This window comes from Nestor notabilis, unplaced genomic scaffold (genome assembly GCF_000696875.1).
Source record: "Nestor notabilis isolate BGI_N333 unplaced genomic scaffold, ASM69687v1 scaffold6977, whole genome shotgun sequence".
In the NCBI taxonomy this organism is placed as follows: Eukaryota; Metazoa; Chordata; class Aves; order Psittaciformes; family Psittacidae; genus Nestor; species Nestor notabilis.
Genome location: NW_009937725.1, coordinates 146,906 through 165,023, shown reverse-complemented (window position 1 = coordinate 165,023; position 18,118 = coordinate 146,906). Strand labels below are relative to the sequence as shown.

At 36.4% G+C, this 18,118-nt stretch overlaps 1 protein-coding gene across 1 annotated transcript in view; it reads left to right on the top strand.

Annotated features, from left to right (window-relative positions):
• Positions 1-2,085: 2,085 nt before the first annotated feature.
• Positions 2,086-18,118, top strand: part of PDE1A (phosphodiesterase 1A, calmodulin-dependent) — a 149,724-nt gene continuing 133,691 nt past the window's right edge. The window contains exon 1 of the mRNA XM_010018968.1: positions 2,086-2,189. Coding sequence (XP_010017270.1) covers positions 2,086-2,189 — 104 coding nt within the window. The remainder of the gene's footprint in view (positions 2,190-18,118) is intronic.

Here is an 18,118-nt window from a genome sequence, read left to right as displayed (position 1 = left end):
AGTTAAAAGGCAGGGAAGAACCCAGATTAGTGTGAGATGTTTTCATTAGTTATTCCATGGAAGGATATTTATAGTCTTCTTTACAAACTTTAGTTGGACTCCATGCATATCAGGAGTGGAAAGTTTGAAAGTTTTTAAGTGGTTCCTCAGTGAAATTTCAAAGATACTTCTGCTGCCTTTAACCAGATAAATGCTTTTCAGTTTTTGAGAAACAGCTGTTTGTATTTCTTCACTGTTGTCTTACAATGCTATTTGAAAACTGTAAGAGTTTTCGCTCATCCAGTGACTGTTTTTCAGACATTAATAGTGAATTTTATGGGATTCACTCTTACATGTCTGAGCCAAGAATACTTCTGTGAAAGCCCATGAATTAATAACACTTTAAAACTGTGTGTCTTAAAGCCATAGAAGTAAATTAAATGTACTATTTAATTACCCACCTGAAATCAGTGTGTAAACCCATCCCAAACTGATTTATAACCCTCAATAGGGTGTACTTTAAATCTATAATATGCATAAAAGGTATCCTGGAGAAAGAAAATTGATCATGAATTTCTGAAGTGTTGTTAGGATTATTTCAAGGCAGAGAGACTTTGTTCTTCTGTAAGACCCTGCATATTTCAAGATATTATCTACGTCTGCCAGCTGCATTATCTCACATCTTTGTAAAATTCAACACAGATAAAACTGTCTAGTTAAATCCGTACTGAGATATTCATCTCCTAGCCCTAGGCTCCTTCTGGTTAGCATCCAAGGACACTCACCTTCACTGTCCTGTTGTGGACCCAAAGCCCCTTTTCCCACCTGGCAGTGACACCAGTAGCTGGCAAAGCTCAGATGTATTTGCTCCTACTTGGCACACCCCTCTTGCCTGGCTTCTTGCACAGCTCTTGCTCTGATTGAAACAAGCATGATCTCTGAGATGAGTCTGTGGTATATTTGATTATTTGGCTGCTGCTTCAGAGATGAATATTGTTACTGACTCACCAAACAAGACAGGTGCTATTTACAGAGTACAGGAGCTGCTCTACAAACCCGTCTGTGCAAGCAGTAAGGAAATCCTCTCCTTTGCTCTCTCCAAAACCCGGCTTTGGCTGTACAACTAGCTGCTTAGGTTTGCACTTGAAAGGCAGAGCTGGCAATCTGCTGCATGGCTGGCATTCTATTTAGTCCTCGACCCTTTTGTTGCTTGCATGCACTGCATTGTTTTTTGCTGGCAGACACGCACGATTCAGCACAGGATTTTGACACACGCATGCTGCTGTCCCGAAGGATTCGCTGAGCGGGCTGTCTTGCAGCTGCTGCATTTTCCACCAGTTAAATTGACAGTTACCTACCGTGTGGAGTTGCTAGGAGAAGGTGTATAGTCATCATTACAGCATATTCCTTCAATAGCAACCTGTAGAGCTCTCTGATTTCTCTTCTGCAGGGATTTATATGTGTCTTTACTACTGACTTAGCATTTGTACAGTCATATTTTTATTGAGAGGCTGGTAGATATTTATTCATTAAGAAACAATTCAGGATCAACTAAAGAGAGGAAAGCTCTGGCATTTGAACATTCACTCTTTTTGTAGGGTGATGTGGCTGATAGTGGCTTCTACCATCTGCTTTTCTATTGCAGCTGGTTTCTCCAACCTGCAGAGCAGAAACCAGCCTTTCTTCTGGATTTGTTAAAGCAATTCACATTTATCCTGCATGGCAATGAATTATAGTCCATTTTAAGGAATCTTTTGTGCTTCTGTGCGTCTTCTTACAGCAGAAAAAGTGCATGAGAAAGGAGCTTGAGCAGTCAGTAGTACAGTAGCTGGCTCACCCGTATGGATTAGACTTGTGAGGTCAGAGGAGCTGCGTGTACTTGCTCTGTGCTTGGGAGGTGGAGGGGGGGGGAGAGTGGAATTGTCTATCAAAGTGAATAGCGATTCAGGCAGGATCGTCCCTCAGCTGTTGTAATTCTGATGTGCTTTGATATGACAGCAGCTAGTGTCTAACATGTGTGGATCTTCTGACATTTGTAGTGGACTAAAGAATGCTTTTACTTGCTGCTGAGCCTGACTGTAACTGTATCGCTGTAGGACAATAACGATGGGGGCTCGAGCGATGGAAACAACTCGGGAACTGGAAAGCACCTCTATAAAGTATCAAATAGGAGGACATGCAGAGAAAATGTGGCAACGGCTCAAAGGAATGTGAGTAGCTTCTCTCCTTGGCTTTTGTTCTGTTCCCTGGGAAAGATCCTTTTCATCTGTTTGTTAAAATGACTAATTAGCAAACGGGAGACTTATCGCTAAGCTGTGAATAGTATTCGCTCTTATAACACAGTACAGCACTCTCATATGTGATGCTACTTAGATTAATACCAGATTCTGTATAAGGTTCAATCACCTCATTTAAAAGATATTAAATTATTATCCAAACTGAAATGCAGGTAAGTCTTTTCAGGTTAACACTTCCATAGCTCTGTTATGATTTTGTAAATTTAATCTTCAGAATCAGCATTGCTGGAGCTGTTTCATCATTCCTGTCAGTATGTATAGGTAAGTATATTATTGCACTTCCACAGGAGGTATCCATACTTTGCCTTTTGAGATTGCTGGTAAAGAAGTCTATATTAAAAGGTGCTTAGCTCTTAGGAGAATGCTATGTGTCTGGTTTTTTTTGTCAGTTATTTTTGTGCTCAATAATACTAAAAACTGATTGAAGGACTATTTGAAGGGGCCACTATGCACCTGCTGCGACTAATTCACTCCTCTCAAATGCAGTTTTCATTGTAGACTTTTGGTGCAAATCATCAGTAAATAAACATCTACAACCTGTCAGAGAGAAACTCCATCAAACTAGTGTGTTCTCAACCTTTTAAACTTCAACGCCTCTTTTTAAGTATTTGTCTGGTTTTTGTTCTGAAAGCTGGTGTCAGGATGTTACAAATAAATACATGTTACATTTGTTGATTTGCAAGCAAGGAAATTGCAGTATTATTTTTGCTGGAAAGATTTGAAATTCAGTGCCTCAGCTGTTGAAAGAAAACGGGTTACTTACAGCGCTAAGAGGATTAGATGCATTGGCACTGCCTGTTTCCTCTATGTATTGGGTAGAGATTTAAGCTGGCTATGGGAAGGGGAGTTTCCATCGTCTGCTTTCTTTCAAGAGAAAGTTGGTTTGCTTCATTGGAAAGTCACATTTCAGTTGTGGCCAGGGATATACCAGAACTTCTCTGTGATATGCCTTTGAATATTTGCTCTGAATGCTTTCATCACTCTAAGATTATTCACTTTGGGAACCATTTTTGCCCCTAGAAACCCCAAAGTGTACATAGTGGAGGAAATATTTTGATCATTTCCTGATGCCACACATCTTGCCCTGAGTATCCGCTGCTAGGGATCTCCCTCAGTTTGTGCAGACTTCCATTTGTGTAGGGTCTAAGCTGCTCCTTTTGTTTGTTCTGTAAGTTCTGTTATCACTAGGCTCTTGGTTTGAAACATTTCCTTTCAGCTGCCTCTGGAATGGTTTCATTAAACAAATTAATGTAAATAACTAAACATTAGTGACAGTCAGTACATCAGCTCCAGGAAATAAGGTTTGTGCTTCTTTAGGAGTAGTTAAAACAATAGTTGGAATTTGTGGTATATCAAAATCAAATGGAGGTTAAGCGTTTGAAAACCATGCATCTTTCACAGGTTGGTGCTAACCTACCTCATGAGCATTGTGACTGCAGGACAGGTAGTGCTAAAATACTTGTATTTAAAAGAAGCAGGTTACATTATTAGATATGTGCTCAGCTGGCTATTTTTCAGACTTTCCAATGATTTCATTTCAATTATTCACTAGTCTATTGGAAATCACTGACTAGTCAACGTAATAAATATTGTATGGGGAAATTTCAAAGAGTTTTAATTCTTCAGAGCAGATCCCTGTGCTCAGTTTGTAGTATAAGCATCAGTCATTAAAGAAAATATTAATTTTGCTGATGCAGGGATATCAAAGTAGAAGTATGTTTGTGTGTGGTAGGGGAGAGGGGCAGATAGGTGGTACTGCCACAGATAATCTGACTTGGGAAGAATTCTTTTATGAATTGTCAGGAGAATCGTTTCATCTTTGGGAGGGGAACCATTAATGATACTGATTATGTATCAAGCCAAATTTCTGACTTGTTAAGTAGTATATGGTGGTATATCTACACTGAAGTAAAGACATGGTATGAATTAGGAAGCTTAATCTGTTCTTGCTGATAGAGCCCACAGGCCTACAGAGTTTTTCTCAATGTATACATGTGATTTCAATACAGTTTTACTGTATTTTGTGTCGAAAGTGCTGACTATCTTCTTGCAAGCAGGTCATTATTTCTGAAAGCATATTGGTTTTCATTTAGGTAACTGTGTGGATGGTGTTTAAAAGCTGCACAGTATGTCCTTACTTAAAATGCGCTTTTATTTTCTGTTAGCATTTCTTCCTTTTTGCGTAATAGACATTCAATTAGGGATTTGGCTCAGAATTCCATGTATATTTAACCTCATATGTCTTGGGGTGTTTTTTGTTGGTGTATTGTTTTTTTTTATTTTTGTAAATGCAGACTGTTCTATAAGATTGTTGAGTTGAATGCGCTTCAGAATAAATGAAAATTCTTATTTGAATGCCCAGTAAGAAAAGCTGGGTATGGTGGAAGCTTGAATGAAAGGGCCTTTCTATGGATTTTCTACTCTATAGGCTTGCATAGACCTTGCTAACCTAATGCTCTCCCTAAGTGCTGCAATAAAGTCTTGGATGTTTTGAATAAAATTAAAACCATACCTAGCTTTCATTAGGTCCATGTGGCCCTACAGCCAAACTCTGCCTTCTGCATGGCAAATGAAAATCCAACTCTATTTTATTTTTTTACATTGCAATTGCAGCACTGCTGAAAACAAGGAGATTGTATGGCAGAGAAGAGACTAATTTGAAATTAATAACTCGATCCCTAGTATTGATGCTGATTGTGTTGATGCCTGAGTCTATAAAACACAAGCTCACTGAAACAGGACTTACTTGTGAAAATGAGTCATGTACTTTTCTGTCTTGACTGGAACTTCTGGTCTTTGAATTAAGACATTGTCAGTATGCAGGCTGCGAACTTCTAGTATTTTGTACTTCATGCAGAAAGGAAAAACAAGTGACAGATAGATAACTCATATAATAGTGTGGCTTTTATAGTTCTTTGTTACATGGAAAAGTAAAAACAAAAGCCAAGCCACTTCTGGAATTCCAACTGCCAGACTGAAAGGGAGCGTTGTGCACTTTCTACTTCAGAAGACACCTGGTCTGGCCGAGGGGTTCTTGCTCAGACCGTTAAATGCCACTGATTGCACTTTTTCTCCTTTGCTTTTCACTCTTTATTGGATGGAATTTTTAGACAGTAACTAAGTCTTCAGTTTATATGTATTCTGGTGTCAATAGGAGAGTTTTGCTTCAGATGCTCATAGAGCATGGTAGTGAGATCTGAAAGAGAAGCAGCTTCTTGAAAGTGTTTTGATTCAGAACCCAGAGAACCAGATTTAAAGCAGACCTCTGTATGCTTGCTGGCCTCACAGTGTTTTGTATTCTTAATCTGCAGGTAGACTTGACTTAATTCTGTGTTCTTCAATATTGCGTGAAATGGTATGCTCTCTGTTTATTGTATACATTGTCTTCTGTATACCTGCAGCTTCACTCAATGTCACCCGCAGAACAGTCAGACACACACCCCCCACCCGCAAATCTTATTTTGCAGGTAGGCGTATTCTTTGCAAGTAGTTTCTTGTATCCCGACCATTGTTGAAGCCAGTATTAGAAGTGAGTTCCATTTCTGAGCTTTGAATACATTAATGCGAAAATAGCTTGGTTTTCACAGATCTACATATTTGCTAGAATTGTCTCTAAGAGTTCAGAAAGTCTCCGAATGGAAAAAGTTAAAATCCAAGGTCCCAAGCATTTGGAGGATTGAAGTTCACATGTGGTTAGAATAGGCTGCTTTATTAAATTGTTACTGATTTTAAAAGAGAATATGTGTGCTAGAGTACTAGACAACCAAAGAGAGAAGAGATAGAATTACAGGTGAATAACTGTCACAAAAAATGGCGAGACAGAAATTGTCACTCACCGCTAACTACATTAGGAACAAATGGATGTACAGTTCAAGTAGTTTTTACTTATAATGTTGCCTATTTCCACTTTCTCCTAATGTGAAAACTTTTCTTTAAAGAAATATCTTAAGCTTTCAAAAGTAATCCAAATGACAGCTATTTCTAAAGGGAATTTATGTAAAATCGAAGCTGTTATTTGTCAAATATGATTTCAGAAATGCTCTGAACAGAAAATTGAAGAAATTATATAATGATTTACCTGTTGATTGATATGTATCCCATTAGAGCTATAATTACAGTAAGAATTGTTCCATTATAAATTGTGAATGCCTTCTTTTGATTTTTGAAACCAAAGTCTGTTTCTGCTCCTGAGTAGTCAAGGTAAATAATTTATAATTATAACTTTGTAACTTAAGAATATGTATCTAATTAAATTTATAATATGATAAATGTTAGAATTTTCAATTACTATAGATATTTCATCTACTCAGTATTAGCAATTTAGAGTACCTTTTTATGCAGTTGTATGAGAATACTGATATTATTTTGCTGTTAGAGAGGTATTTCCATTATCATCATGTACAGGAGGCACAGAATTAATTTTCTGGTTCATACTAATTTTTGCTGAAATTTCTGGCATATATCAGTGCTTTTGATGGATTAGAGTAAATGCTAATCCTCCAATTTACTGTGGGCAGGTGACTTGCTGTGCTTACAGAAAGCTCTACTAGAAATGATTGCAAATTGAAGGAGTGGTGCACAAGCCATAATTCACCTATGATACCACTAAGAACAGCAGCAGCATGTCTTTACAGGTCTCACAGTCCCTAAATAATGCAGTATGATATTGAAATTCCTCATTTGTAGACCTTTAAGTGTACATACACTGTTCACATATGCTTCCAATTAAAATTAAGTATTTTATCTAGGAAACTGCAAAGGACATTAAAGATAACATTTTGTGAAGCTGGCTACTAGACTGCGGTTGAATGAAGTCTCAAATTTCTGCACTGTGGTTTTTTGTTAGCCTAGACTTCTGACTATACTTATGCTACATCAAACCTTTCTAAGATTTCCTAAAAGTCTCTTTCTCTGACTATTTAACTTATAAATGTTCAGTTCAGATCTCTGTGTAGAGAGAGATTGCATATAACCCACTACACAAGTAATTACTTTCCTCCTATTTTGAACTCCTTCCAGCTACTTGTGCAGGGGCCCTTGCTTGCCTGGCAGACCAAGAAGTTTTAGAAATGTTTCTTTCAAAAACTTAATTCTCTGATTTAGCTGGTACACACTGAAGCCTTCCACAGAACAGTTAGCAGTTTCTCAGAGCGGTTGGTCAAAAACTCAGAGTTCATACTGCCCTCCCACGTATAACTCCTAGTTTCTGCACCACCTCCACAGCAGAATGAAGTCAAAATATCTGGATAGGCAAAAAAGAAGTCTTTTGTCTTGCTAATTATATAGCATTGGAAAAATGCAAATGCCTAAATACTGAAATTACATAGTTACCGGTGGAAGTTATAATAAAAATAGGCATTCACTTCATACATCTGAAAGAGAAACATAACCTCAAGTTTATCAAAATTGTGTGTGACAGAAGTTTTCCTGTAAAATGTCAAAATAGTCATTTAGGAGTGAACTAAGCATTTAGTACTGTTCCGTTTTATTTGCATTTGCCATCCAATCTGGTTTACTCCTGGTATCATATCTGGAGGATGTCTAGAACAAAACAGTTGCAATTATTTCTGCTCCCGTTTACTGGAGACTGTTGGAAAACCAAGCGTGCAAAAAAGCTCTAAGATCTACTGTATGGTAGCAAGTCCTCCAGTGCTACTGTGTTGTATCTAACATGCAGGTTTTCTTTTTGTCAGAAAACCAAGCAAAACATCCAAAGTCCCCAAAAGGAAGCAAAATTAACAAACCAACCAAATGGGCTAAGCTTGACCCACAAACTGCAGAGTGGTGGAATGCTTAATTTCTAGTGGCAGCAGATGTTTGGGAGCTTTTTTATTTTTCCTTTTCTGCCTTCCCATACAATTGAGGGTCACCAAAGCAATTTATAGAACTTTTAAAACAAGGCCTTGTATAGAAGAACAATAGAGGAGGTCAGAAATATAAAGTCAATCCTTTAATTTTACTAAAGAGCTATAGAAAACTGAGCAGTTGTGACTATAATATTTAAGAGAGAAAATTGCACTCTGTTGTGGTTATGGGAAGCTGAACAGAAATTAAGTGCATCAGTTGTAAAGTTACAGCTGATGATGAAAGTTACTCACTTTTCATGGTCCACAAAGCCTTACAATTAGGCAGTGTTGCAAACTGAAGAAACCAGCCTTCTCCCCAGTCTTTCTTTTCTTTTAGAAAACTGCTTAGGTTTACTTGTAAAGAACTACTAAAGGCATTCAGTATCTGTTAAAGGCTGCAGCTGGTTGCAGAGTAGTCTGTGGCTCAGACCATAGACATATATTCTCTGAATACATGTATACAAGGAAGAGTGACTTAAAGGAGTATGTGATTTACTCCTAAAAGTTTGGGTGATACTGTGGGCCAGCACATGTAATTTTGTAAATGTAAGTCAAATACTTTTAACGTGACATGTTGTGTTTATTCCTGTGGATTCTGCTAGAAAAGTGATTTCCAATCTCATCTTTTGTGAGCTGAGGGAGTTTGTCAGCCAAATGGTCCCTAAAAGATGACCTTTTTCAGCAGCCATGATGGATTAAATTGTTTCTCTTGATTCCTTTTTGCCTCCCAACTCTCATTGCTGCCTCTATGCTATCTTTCTTAGCTGTTCTAGTATGACTGATTTTGATCCCATGCAGGGATTTCTTTTGTGTTAAAAATAACCATAATTTTTTGTTTTTTAAACCCTATGATAGATTTAGATTTCAGTTCCTAGGCTGGATTCCTTCTGTGTTTCCATACCTAGCTGGGTCCTTACAATGGAGGAAGCTGTCTGAGGGTGGGAACACCTGAAGTTGAAGTGAAAGGAAATTGTCCTGCTTAAGCAGTTTTCTAACAAAATAATCATAGTCCTAAGTTGCTCATGTTTTAAGTCTTTATTCTGTGATACTATAAATCCTATTCTAGAAAATCTAATATGAGATCAAAACATGACAGAAATTGTTGATCTGATATGAACTTGTCCTGAGGGTTCAATTTAGTCCCAGTATTTTTGAAAGGTTAACTTTAAACTACCAGATTTTATGAAGATCAAGTACTGCGTCACTCCAGCTTTATGATGCACCAGATAACATCTGTGCTCCTGTAGCCAACAGAAAGCTGGCCTGAAAGAAGGCCAGTATAAACATCTGTGTTGTGTACTTTGGCTAATTCGAGACAATTGTAATCGCACATTTGCACCTCAACTGAATCAGTTAAGTACTTCTAGGTAATCTATAACCAGCAGTTGCGGAATTGTAATCTAAACCTTTCTAAGCCTATTGTTTGTCTTTGATGCATAAAGCTCTATGCCACCACTGGCAATATTTCGGGTGTCTGCCAATCAAAAAATGGTGAAAACTGCTATCTTAAAATTTTGATTCTTCTTGACCTGAATGCTCTGTGAATGAGTACTCATTAGCTGCCATTGTGCTGTTTATGGTCTGTACAATGAAGCTGGACAATCATGAAGTTTTATAGGAGTTCTTCAGAATGATACGAGAAGTGATGTTCATCTGAGCCAGTGTCATAAAATAATGAAATGTAAAAGGGATGCCGAAGTTGCTTCTGTGTTCGGCAATTTAGGCAAATACCACTGATTTTAGACATTCCAGAGAAGACAGTATACCTTGAGGTATCATCTGCTGGAGACCAGCAAAATGTAAAACATACATGGAAGCTTTACTTTTTTCGAACCAGTAGTTCTACAAATATACCTTCAGAGTTTTATTTATTTATTTAAAAAAAAAATAGGTACTTTTTCTCAAGTTTTCCTCGCTGATCTCATGGTTGCTGCATGGTGGCGTAACTAAATGTTTGTAATCAGAGTCATTCAGTACTTTTGCCTGGTTTTGTTGCTATTTAGTTAATGAGTTTTTCAGCTTTCAAGAATGTTGAATTCCAGCAGTACAACCTTCCAAGCATAATGCAGATATTATTTGATGCAGTGTTATTTAACAGGGAGGGATCTAAAGGCAGTTGTTTGTCCATGCAAGTGCTTACGCTCCATTATCTATTGTTTGACATTGGCTGCAGTTTGTTTGACCCAACCCTTCTTCAGACTGTTGGCGCCCCCAGGAAAACAAGTAGCCTCCATAAATATTATGCAAACATTTAATTGTTGTGAATTTCTCTGATAAATAGTGTTTGGAGGCTGTGACATTTGAATGGTACGCTGTTAGTGCAATTTATGCGAGAAAGACACTAAGAAAGAGACTACTGGGTAGTATTTACTTCTTTCTTTTGTTCATCTACAAAACAGAACTGGTTTTCTGTCTGGGAAAATTGAAATTAAATACTATTGTCATTTTTTTTCCTGCTGTGTTTTCTGCAGAATGCATTGAAGAATCAACATCTTATGTCATGCTTACCTGCAATTATGTTTTCTATTTGATTTGCCGGGTTCTTTTAATATTTTTCTTTTAATACCTCTTATACCACTTAGTCATATTCATTAGATTTCTCTTCTGTTTTTGTTAAAGACTTGATGAAGGCTTGAAATTTTTCCCTCTGAAGATTTTCATTAGTATCACTGTATTATTACCTAACCCCAAATACATTCAGTTAAGATAACCGAGATAGCTATTTGGCAGAGATGCCAAACATGCCAGGCTCAGCTGGAGCCGCAAATGATTGTCCCTTTTGACAGACCCTTTTTATTATTAGTGTTATTTTCTGATGCACAGGCAACTGCAGTGCAAAAAGCATTACATCATTGGCATTGATTTCCATTAGGGTGGGCTGGAATGCAGAATTCCTGCTCCAAAGAAAATGAAATACATAAAAAACCCTTGAAAAGGCCGCCAATATTAAATCCTCAGAAGAATGAGTATTCTGAAATGTCTTTTGAAAAAATTGTATCAACATCTCTTTCTGATTTTTTTTTTTTATTTTTTTTTACTTCCCAGGTCATAAACTGAGGCAGCAGTAAACTGGTTATTTGAAAACCAGTGGTTCTAGTCCCTGTGCTGCCAAATATGACCCTGGAGCACAGATCTGAGCAAGCCAGTGGAATAGCTTCCTATAATCTGGAAATCTCCAAGATAGTTATAATTTAATGACCAAATTAAGCTGTGCAGAAAATCTGAATATTTCTATCAGAGTGAAAGTTCAATAAGAAAATTACTGACCAATTCCGATTTAATTCTTTTTAACTTAACTAGAAAGACCTTGGATTTTATTGGTAATTGGAAATTTGATGTTTCTCTTTCACAGAAAACTGCTAAAGTATCACAGAAGGTTTTCTCTGATCATGTATTCATAGTTTGGTAATATGGAATATATGTTTCAATGGCTATTAAGACACCTTCGCCAGCCATAATGGCAGTTAAATTTTGAAACCAGGTTTGCGGGATAATCCTATAACAGTCAGTGGCAGTAAGATGGAGATAAAATAGCCCTGCCATATACTGCTGTGACAAGGAAACCCTGTTTTAGTGTTATGTCTTTCTTGAACAGACATTCTTGGCCTTAGTTCTAAACAGTTGGCGCAAAAAAGACAGTTCCAATTAATTTACCTGTGATTATTTTGTGTGTGTGTATACGTACAATTCTTTAATTTATTAAAGAATTGTATTTATCTGTATGTGTTTTACAGATAAAAATGTCAGTTGTGCGATTTTTTTCCCCTTCTTTCTATTCTCTGTAAAGCTTAGCTTCCTTACAAGCCCAAGTTAATACTAAGAAATTTGTCTTAATCTCTCCAGGCAGCGCATGTATTTGATACATTTAAGAGTGGCATATAATTGTATTGTGATGGAAAATGTTGAGCCCTTCCTTCCTATTCACTTCATGAAGACTTCTCAAAACTGTGTAACTGTTGTTGTTTATTGAGTTGAACAGTACACCTACCTCTAGAAGGAAAACTGCAATCATTAGATGACAGGAAGTATATGGAGGAGTGAAAAAAAATTATACTATTCCAGATAATTTTTTTTCTACCAGAAAGTACGTTCAGTTTCATACAACATATAAAGAACATTTAATCTACAACAGAGGTATAGGTATGTGTTTATATATAAAATACTTTCTGGTTTATGTAAGTTTTGTCAGAAATGTTATGTTCTTAACTTAAAATGCTGTAGTTAAAACTTCAGCTTTTTGAGCCTTTTGACTTCAAAGTTCCTTTCTAAGTAGATTGATTTAATATTGCTTGTTTCTCTAGAAATATTAAAAAATATTTGTCAAAGATATGTCAAAATGAAGAATGTTAATAACATACACATGTAAATAATTCAGCAATAACTGTGACAAAGCTTTGCCTTCAAGAGAGAAATATTTAATTCTATTTTCAGTTGTTCTCTTCAGTGGTTCAGTTAGCCATTATGTGCCTTGTGCGAGTTCCACATCAAAAAGGGATTCTCTCTCCACTTGATTGCTAGAACATCCCAACTGTTCCAGAAATGTTTAAATACATAATGCATAGAAGTAACTAGGCATGAAGCGTTAAAACATTTTGGTTAACCCGCTTCTGAACCTATATAATTAATCTGTTTCATACTTTCTAATTTAAAAAAGTATGATGCATACTTAGTAGCTTTCTGCTGTTAAGTAGGTTGAGTGAGATGACCTTTTTTTAAGAAATGAAAGATTGGTAATACATTTCTGTCCTGTGAAACAGAAATTGAATTTCCAAGGATGCCAAACAGACAGTTCATGAACACGTGGCCCAAGCCTTATGACTCATAATTCTCGTTTAATATACCAAAACTTTCTGTTTTCCCTCACCAGTAATGTATTGTTTTATTCTTTGGTATCCTAAGAACACATACCAATACCTCTGTTGTAGATCAAATGTTCTTTATATGTTGTATGAAACTGAACATTGACTAAGAGAAAAATGGTTTGCCTACATAGCAGAGAGGGACAAAAAAGTTCGAAAGTGAGCGTACAACAGCTGCAAGTCTGTTTTAGAGCTGACTATGAGGTAAACACAGGATATGAGCATCCCAGAAGATTATGATAGTTTATAGCTCAATCCAAACTTTCTGAGTTTTTTCTATCACTATTACAGCCTAAGCCAAAGTTTGTGTTCAGAGAGCCTTTTAGAAGACTAAATTGTGATAGATTTAATGTAACTATGACAAAGCATGTCCTGATGTTTAGAACAAAGATGGTACTAGAATTCTTACAGAAAATCCTAGCTTTGATTTGGGCCTCTAATCATATTTCTGCATTTTCATTAGAATCTTGCATATCTATTAACATCACATGCTACCTGCTACAGACTTACTAAGTTCAACACTACCAAACATGCTATAAGATGTTGTTAATACTTTCTGGAAAAATTAGGTGGCTAAGGTGGGCATAAGCCATATGGAACCATCTCTGTCACTCATTTCTTTCTTGACTTACACTCAGCTTTAACCAGATTCATTCTGGATACATGAAAGAGTCAATGTTGTCTTAGCATGAGGTCATATTTAGCCTTCTAACACTGCATATCATCTTCTCTTTATGCTAAAAGGTTGTATCCAGAATGTCATTGTGTGTAGTTTAAAAGTATCCTTTTATTCACATACAAGATGAAAGTAAAATGTAAATAGTGCATAACAAGTTAATGAAAGTATATGATTTCCTTTGAGCTTCACTTAAGACCTTTTAGCTTGAAAGTTCAGAACATTTTCATCATCAGTTCAGTGCTAACATCATCTTGGTTTGGAAGAGGAGGACTCAGAAGTTGCAGAGTCCTTGAATCATGTTACTATTTAAGGAAACATGATTATTAATAGAACTTCATTTTTAAATACTCTTCAACATTTATCTTTATATGTGAAATGTAATCTCAAATACATTCTTAGTTTGAATGACCAAGGGAATAGAATGAAACTTTATACTTTGAGACAACAGCTTCAGTAGAGGAAGATTTCAAGAGGAAGAATCTCGAGGAAAAGGTAGAATTTATAGAAATTTTAGACTCTAACTGTAATCTTTTCACTCCCAGTAATGAAAAAACAGTATTGGAGCTTTACATATGGTGACTCTGCATTGAAATAGAAAAGTACTGTGTAAAGCTCCATACCCACAATGTAAAGTGACAACAGATGTGATTTCTCACACTAAAATGCATTCTTATCATTTGACAATGATTAACATTATGATGATCCTCTTGGCATGGAACTGAAATTTTTCTACATTGTGCAAGCTATATTAAATCTGTCTTTAGCTGGCACCCATGCCTTACTGAAGTTGGCAGACGACCACATGCACGGGATCAATTCCAGCTTTATACATGGGCATGAGTGCAAAAATCTCCATATGATAGTTCACTTCTAAAAATTAGTTGATGATTTTCACAAAAGGCAAGCTGCATGATGCAGATCTATATCTCAGCAAAAAAAGTACTTCATGGCCCAGCTATGGGTTCTACTTGCTCAGTCATCTGCTTTTATTCAATCTGTTAGAATCTAGTAACGTTTAAAGGCACTCCAGTTCCTGTCTGCACAGGATTTTATGGTCAATCTGAAAATCTTACAGCTTTGCAAGACTGTAGTTCAGAGATGTAAGAAAATGTTAACATCCAACATTCAATTCATTCCTTCAGGTAAAATGTGGTGTTGGACTACGGATTTGTCTGAAATGGAAAATGTGAAATAAGTTTGGGGTTTTTGAATGAGGAAAAAAGATATGTAATATTTTTTGTGGCATAATTGACATAATACAGCTGATGTCATGACCATAGGACATAGACCATAGAACGTCAACCTGTGTTTTCTCCATCAAATCCATAATTTAATAAAATTAGCCTGGTTCTTTTCTCACAACAGTATAATTGGAGGCTATTGAATTACAACACAATAAATGAAACCTCAAACCAGATTTACTTTATTGTGAAAAAAGAGCACAGAATTTCGTAGATGCAGTGGAATTTGGCTAAGGCTTATTGGTCACTGCTTTTTATGAACACTGGGCTATGTCAAATATGTTACAGTTTTTCAGAATTAGTTACTGAATGTGATTCTTCATTTCTTAATTGCTAAGTGAGCAAGTCATCTGATAGGACAAGAATGATTCCCTGAAGCTCCTCTTCATTTTTTTTTCCTTTCTCCCCCCACTAGAGGAAAGAAACATGTTTACCTCCCTTTGTCTATCACTTGGCTGCAGCTATAGTAGTAACACAGAAACAGATTGCAATAAATTTGCTATTTATTGCTATGATTTTGGATTTTTGCCACTCTTGCTAATGAGCTATGTTTTTGCAGATAGACAAACTACGGATGGGCTCCTCAGCAAACATGCACTCAATTGTATCCTGGTTTGTCATTAAATTTATTTTTAACAATAAAATCAGCAGATTGTAATTTGTATTATGATCATCACAGATAAATCTCACTATGTTTAATGCAACTGTGAAGCTTTGACTGTGCAGATGAGGGAGTTTAGACACTGAAAGAAAAAACAGTTGTACAGCATCATATAAATTTTTATTTTAGCAGTTTTTCTGTAGTGATTTGGGGAATGAGAACAGGGAGGAAGGGAGAGATAGATGGGAAGGGACAGTTTTATCTAATGCCACCCCCCACTTAAACCAAACAATTACATTGCATTCCTTTCTAGTGCAGCATGCAGCTAGCATGATATGCACAACATTGTACATTATTTTGTATAATAGCAGAAGATTATACTGGTAGCCAAAGAAGATTATACAGGTAGCCAAAGGCTTCTCATTATACACTCAACACTGATACAAGTGTATATAACGAATAAAAGTTAGGAGTTTTGTTTTTTTCCCTGATGAGTTGCCTCAGAGGAAAGTGTCAGAAGCACAAAAGCCATTGTTGCTTCACTTCGTGATTAAATCCAGCCTTACCATTGAAGGAACTCTGCTTTTGCATTATTGCCCTCTGACAAAAATCTTTCTTCCCATCACAAATATTTCAGTTTCCCTATGTTTCTCTTCCTAATTAACACTAAAAGCCGTTCCTAACATTGTGAGTCTAGAAGTTGCCATTCTTTCATGTGTAAAGAATTAAGCCTAGCAGTTACACATGTAAAAGAGATGTTTTACTCAGTAAACTCTGTTCCAAAATTAGACTGCTAATGAGCAAATATAGGCTACCATTTTTAATTTTAAATTTCATTATCCACAAAGCACCTATGGGCTACATATGTGATTGCAGCTACTCAGTTTGCCTTATCTGTGTAAATGAATTATGAAAGTGAAAATGAGAAAAAGCATTATTTAAGCAGCAATATATTACCAATTTTAACAGTCCTTTCCAGGCACTTGAACCTCAATGGAAGGTAGCTTTTTTTCTGTTCACATTAAAACTTTCTTAACAGATTTAGTAAGCATAAAAAGGTTACATTTAACCTGTGGCAAAAATTAACACCAGAAGTTATTCCACTTATCTGTGTCAGCTTCAGTGCACAGGTTTGGATACAATGATGTGTTTGCTCGAGTAGTTAAGCTGGTTTCTTCTCTTACTTCCCCACACTTTTTTGGAAAGAGGGATTACCTTCAATTCAGATTTCTTGTAGGAATCGAGATAATTTCAAGGATCTGGTTTATTGGCACAGTTAAAAGGGTAATGGGTCTGGCATGGAGGAGAATGAACTGTCAGAGCCAGGGTGCAAGTATTAATTCATTGCTGAAACTGGAGTACTGAGAAATGAAATCCCTAAATTGTATTGAAAAGAGTTTCCTTCGTTGAAGCTGACAAACACAAAGAAATGTTACCCCGGTGCTGTTTGCAGCAATGCCAGTGCTGAAGCACTGTTAAGGAAACCATGAGATTGCCTCCCCACACCCAAGTGCAATTGGAACAATAGAAAACACTGAATCAAAGAATCAGTGTTTTACATTTGCTTGGCACGATGCTAACTTAATCAAGAATGAAATGGCTCAAGGATTTTTTCCATAGAAGTAGGACAACAAGACATTCTGGTACCACTCCCAGAGTATGACTCACAAAGAGAAAGCAGCAGAGAAAGAGTAGTTTTTTTCCTCTCACAAAGCCATTCACTTCCTTTCAAGGTTATGCACTTGTTTTTGTTTCTAAATGTGTTATCTAATTCTCTTCCTATTAATGTCTGAAAAAATAGTCTTAAAGGTAGATGACAGAAATATGGAGCCGATTTGCTGAAAGATGAATGCTACATTCCTTCTGTGTTTAATCACTTCAATACAACATGAAATGCTGACATGATTGTAAGTTCTCTTGACTCCTTACTAAATGGGGTTGTTCTAGCAAAACAGACCAAATGATACCAATAAATTCTTTCTCACCATTCATTCATTAGCATTACAAAGTATTGCAAGACTTCTTTTGCTGGTTAAGGTATTTATCAAGCTAAACTGAAAAGCTTTTTCACCCCCCTGCTCCTGATAGTAATCTTTTATCAGTCAGCCTCTAAAAAATATACTCAAATAATATGCTCAGATTACTCTCCACTTAAAAATACTGATCAATATTTTTTGTTCTATTTGTTACAGAATGATTAGGTTTCAAAGTCCTACACTGAAATTTAGTTGCCGTTACTTGGTATTATGTCATTGTTCCATATTCTTGTTAATGTTGTGTTTCCCATCTGCTGCAGTTCGTTGTCATTGTGTTGCTCATGCTATCTACATACATGGCAAACAACTTTTCAAATATTTCAAAGTAGTTCTTGAAGCTCCAGTAGCACAAAAACTTTAATATATCTGGGACTACAAAGCAAATACCTGTTCTGTTAGCAGGGGAGTAAACTAGTAACTGACCTAGAATAAAGCCTTAATTTTTAGTTTCAGTTGATTTTGGTCATGTCACGGTGTTTTGCTAGCAATAGAGTTTCTTTTAACACTTCACCTCAGAAAAAGAGGCTGAAGTAATATGAATGACTGATGATGCTGAGGGACTTCTTCGACAGTAAAATCT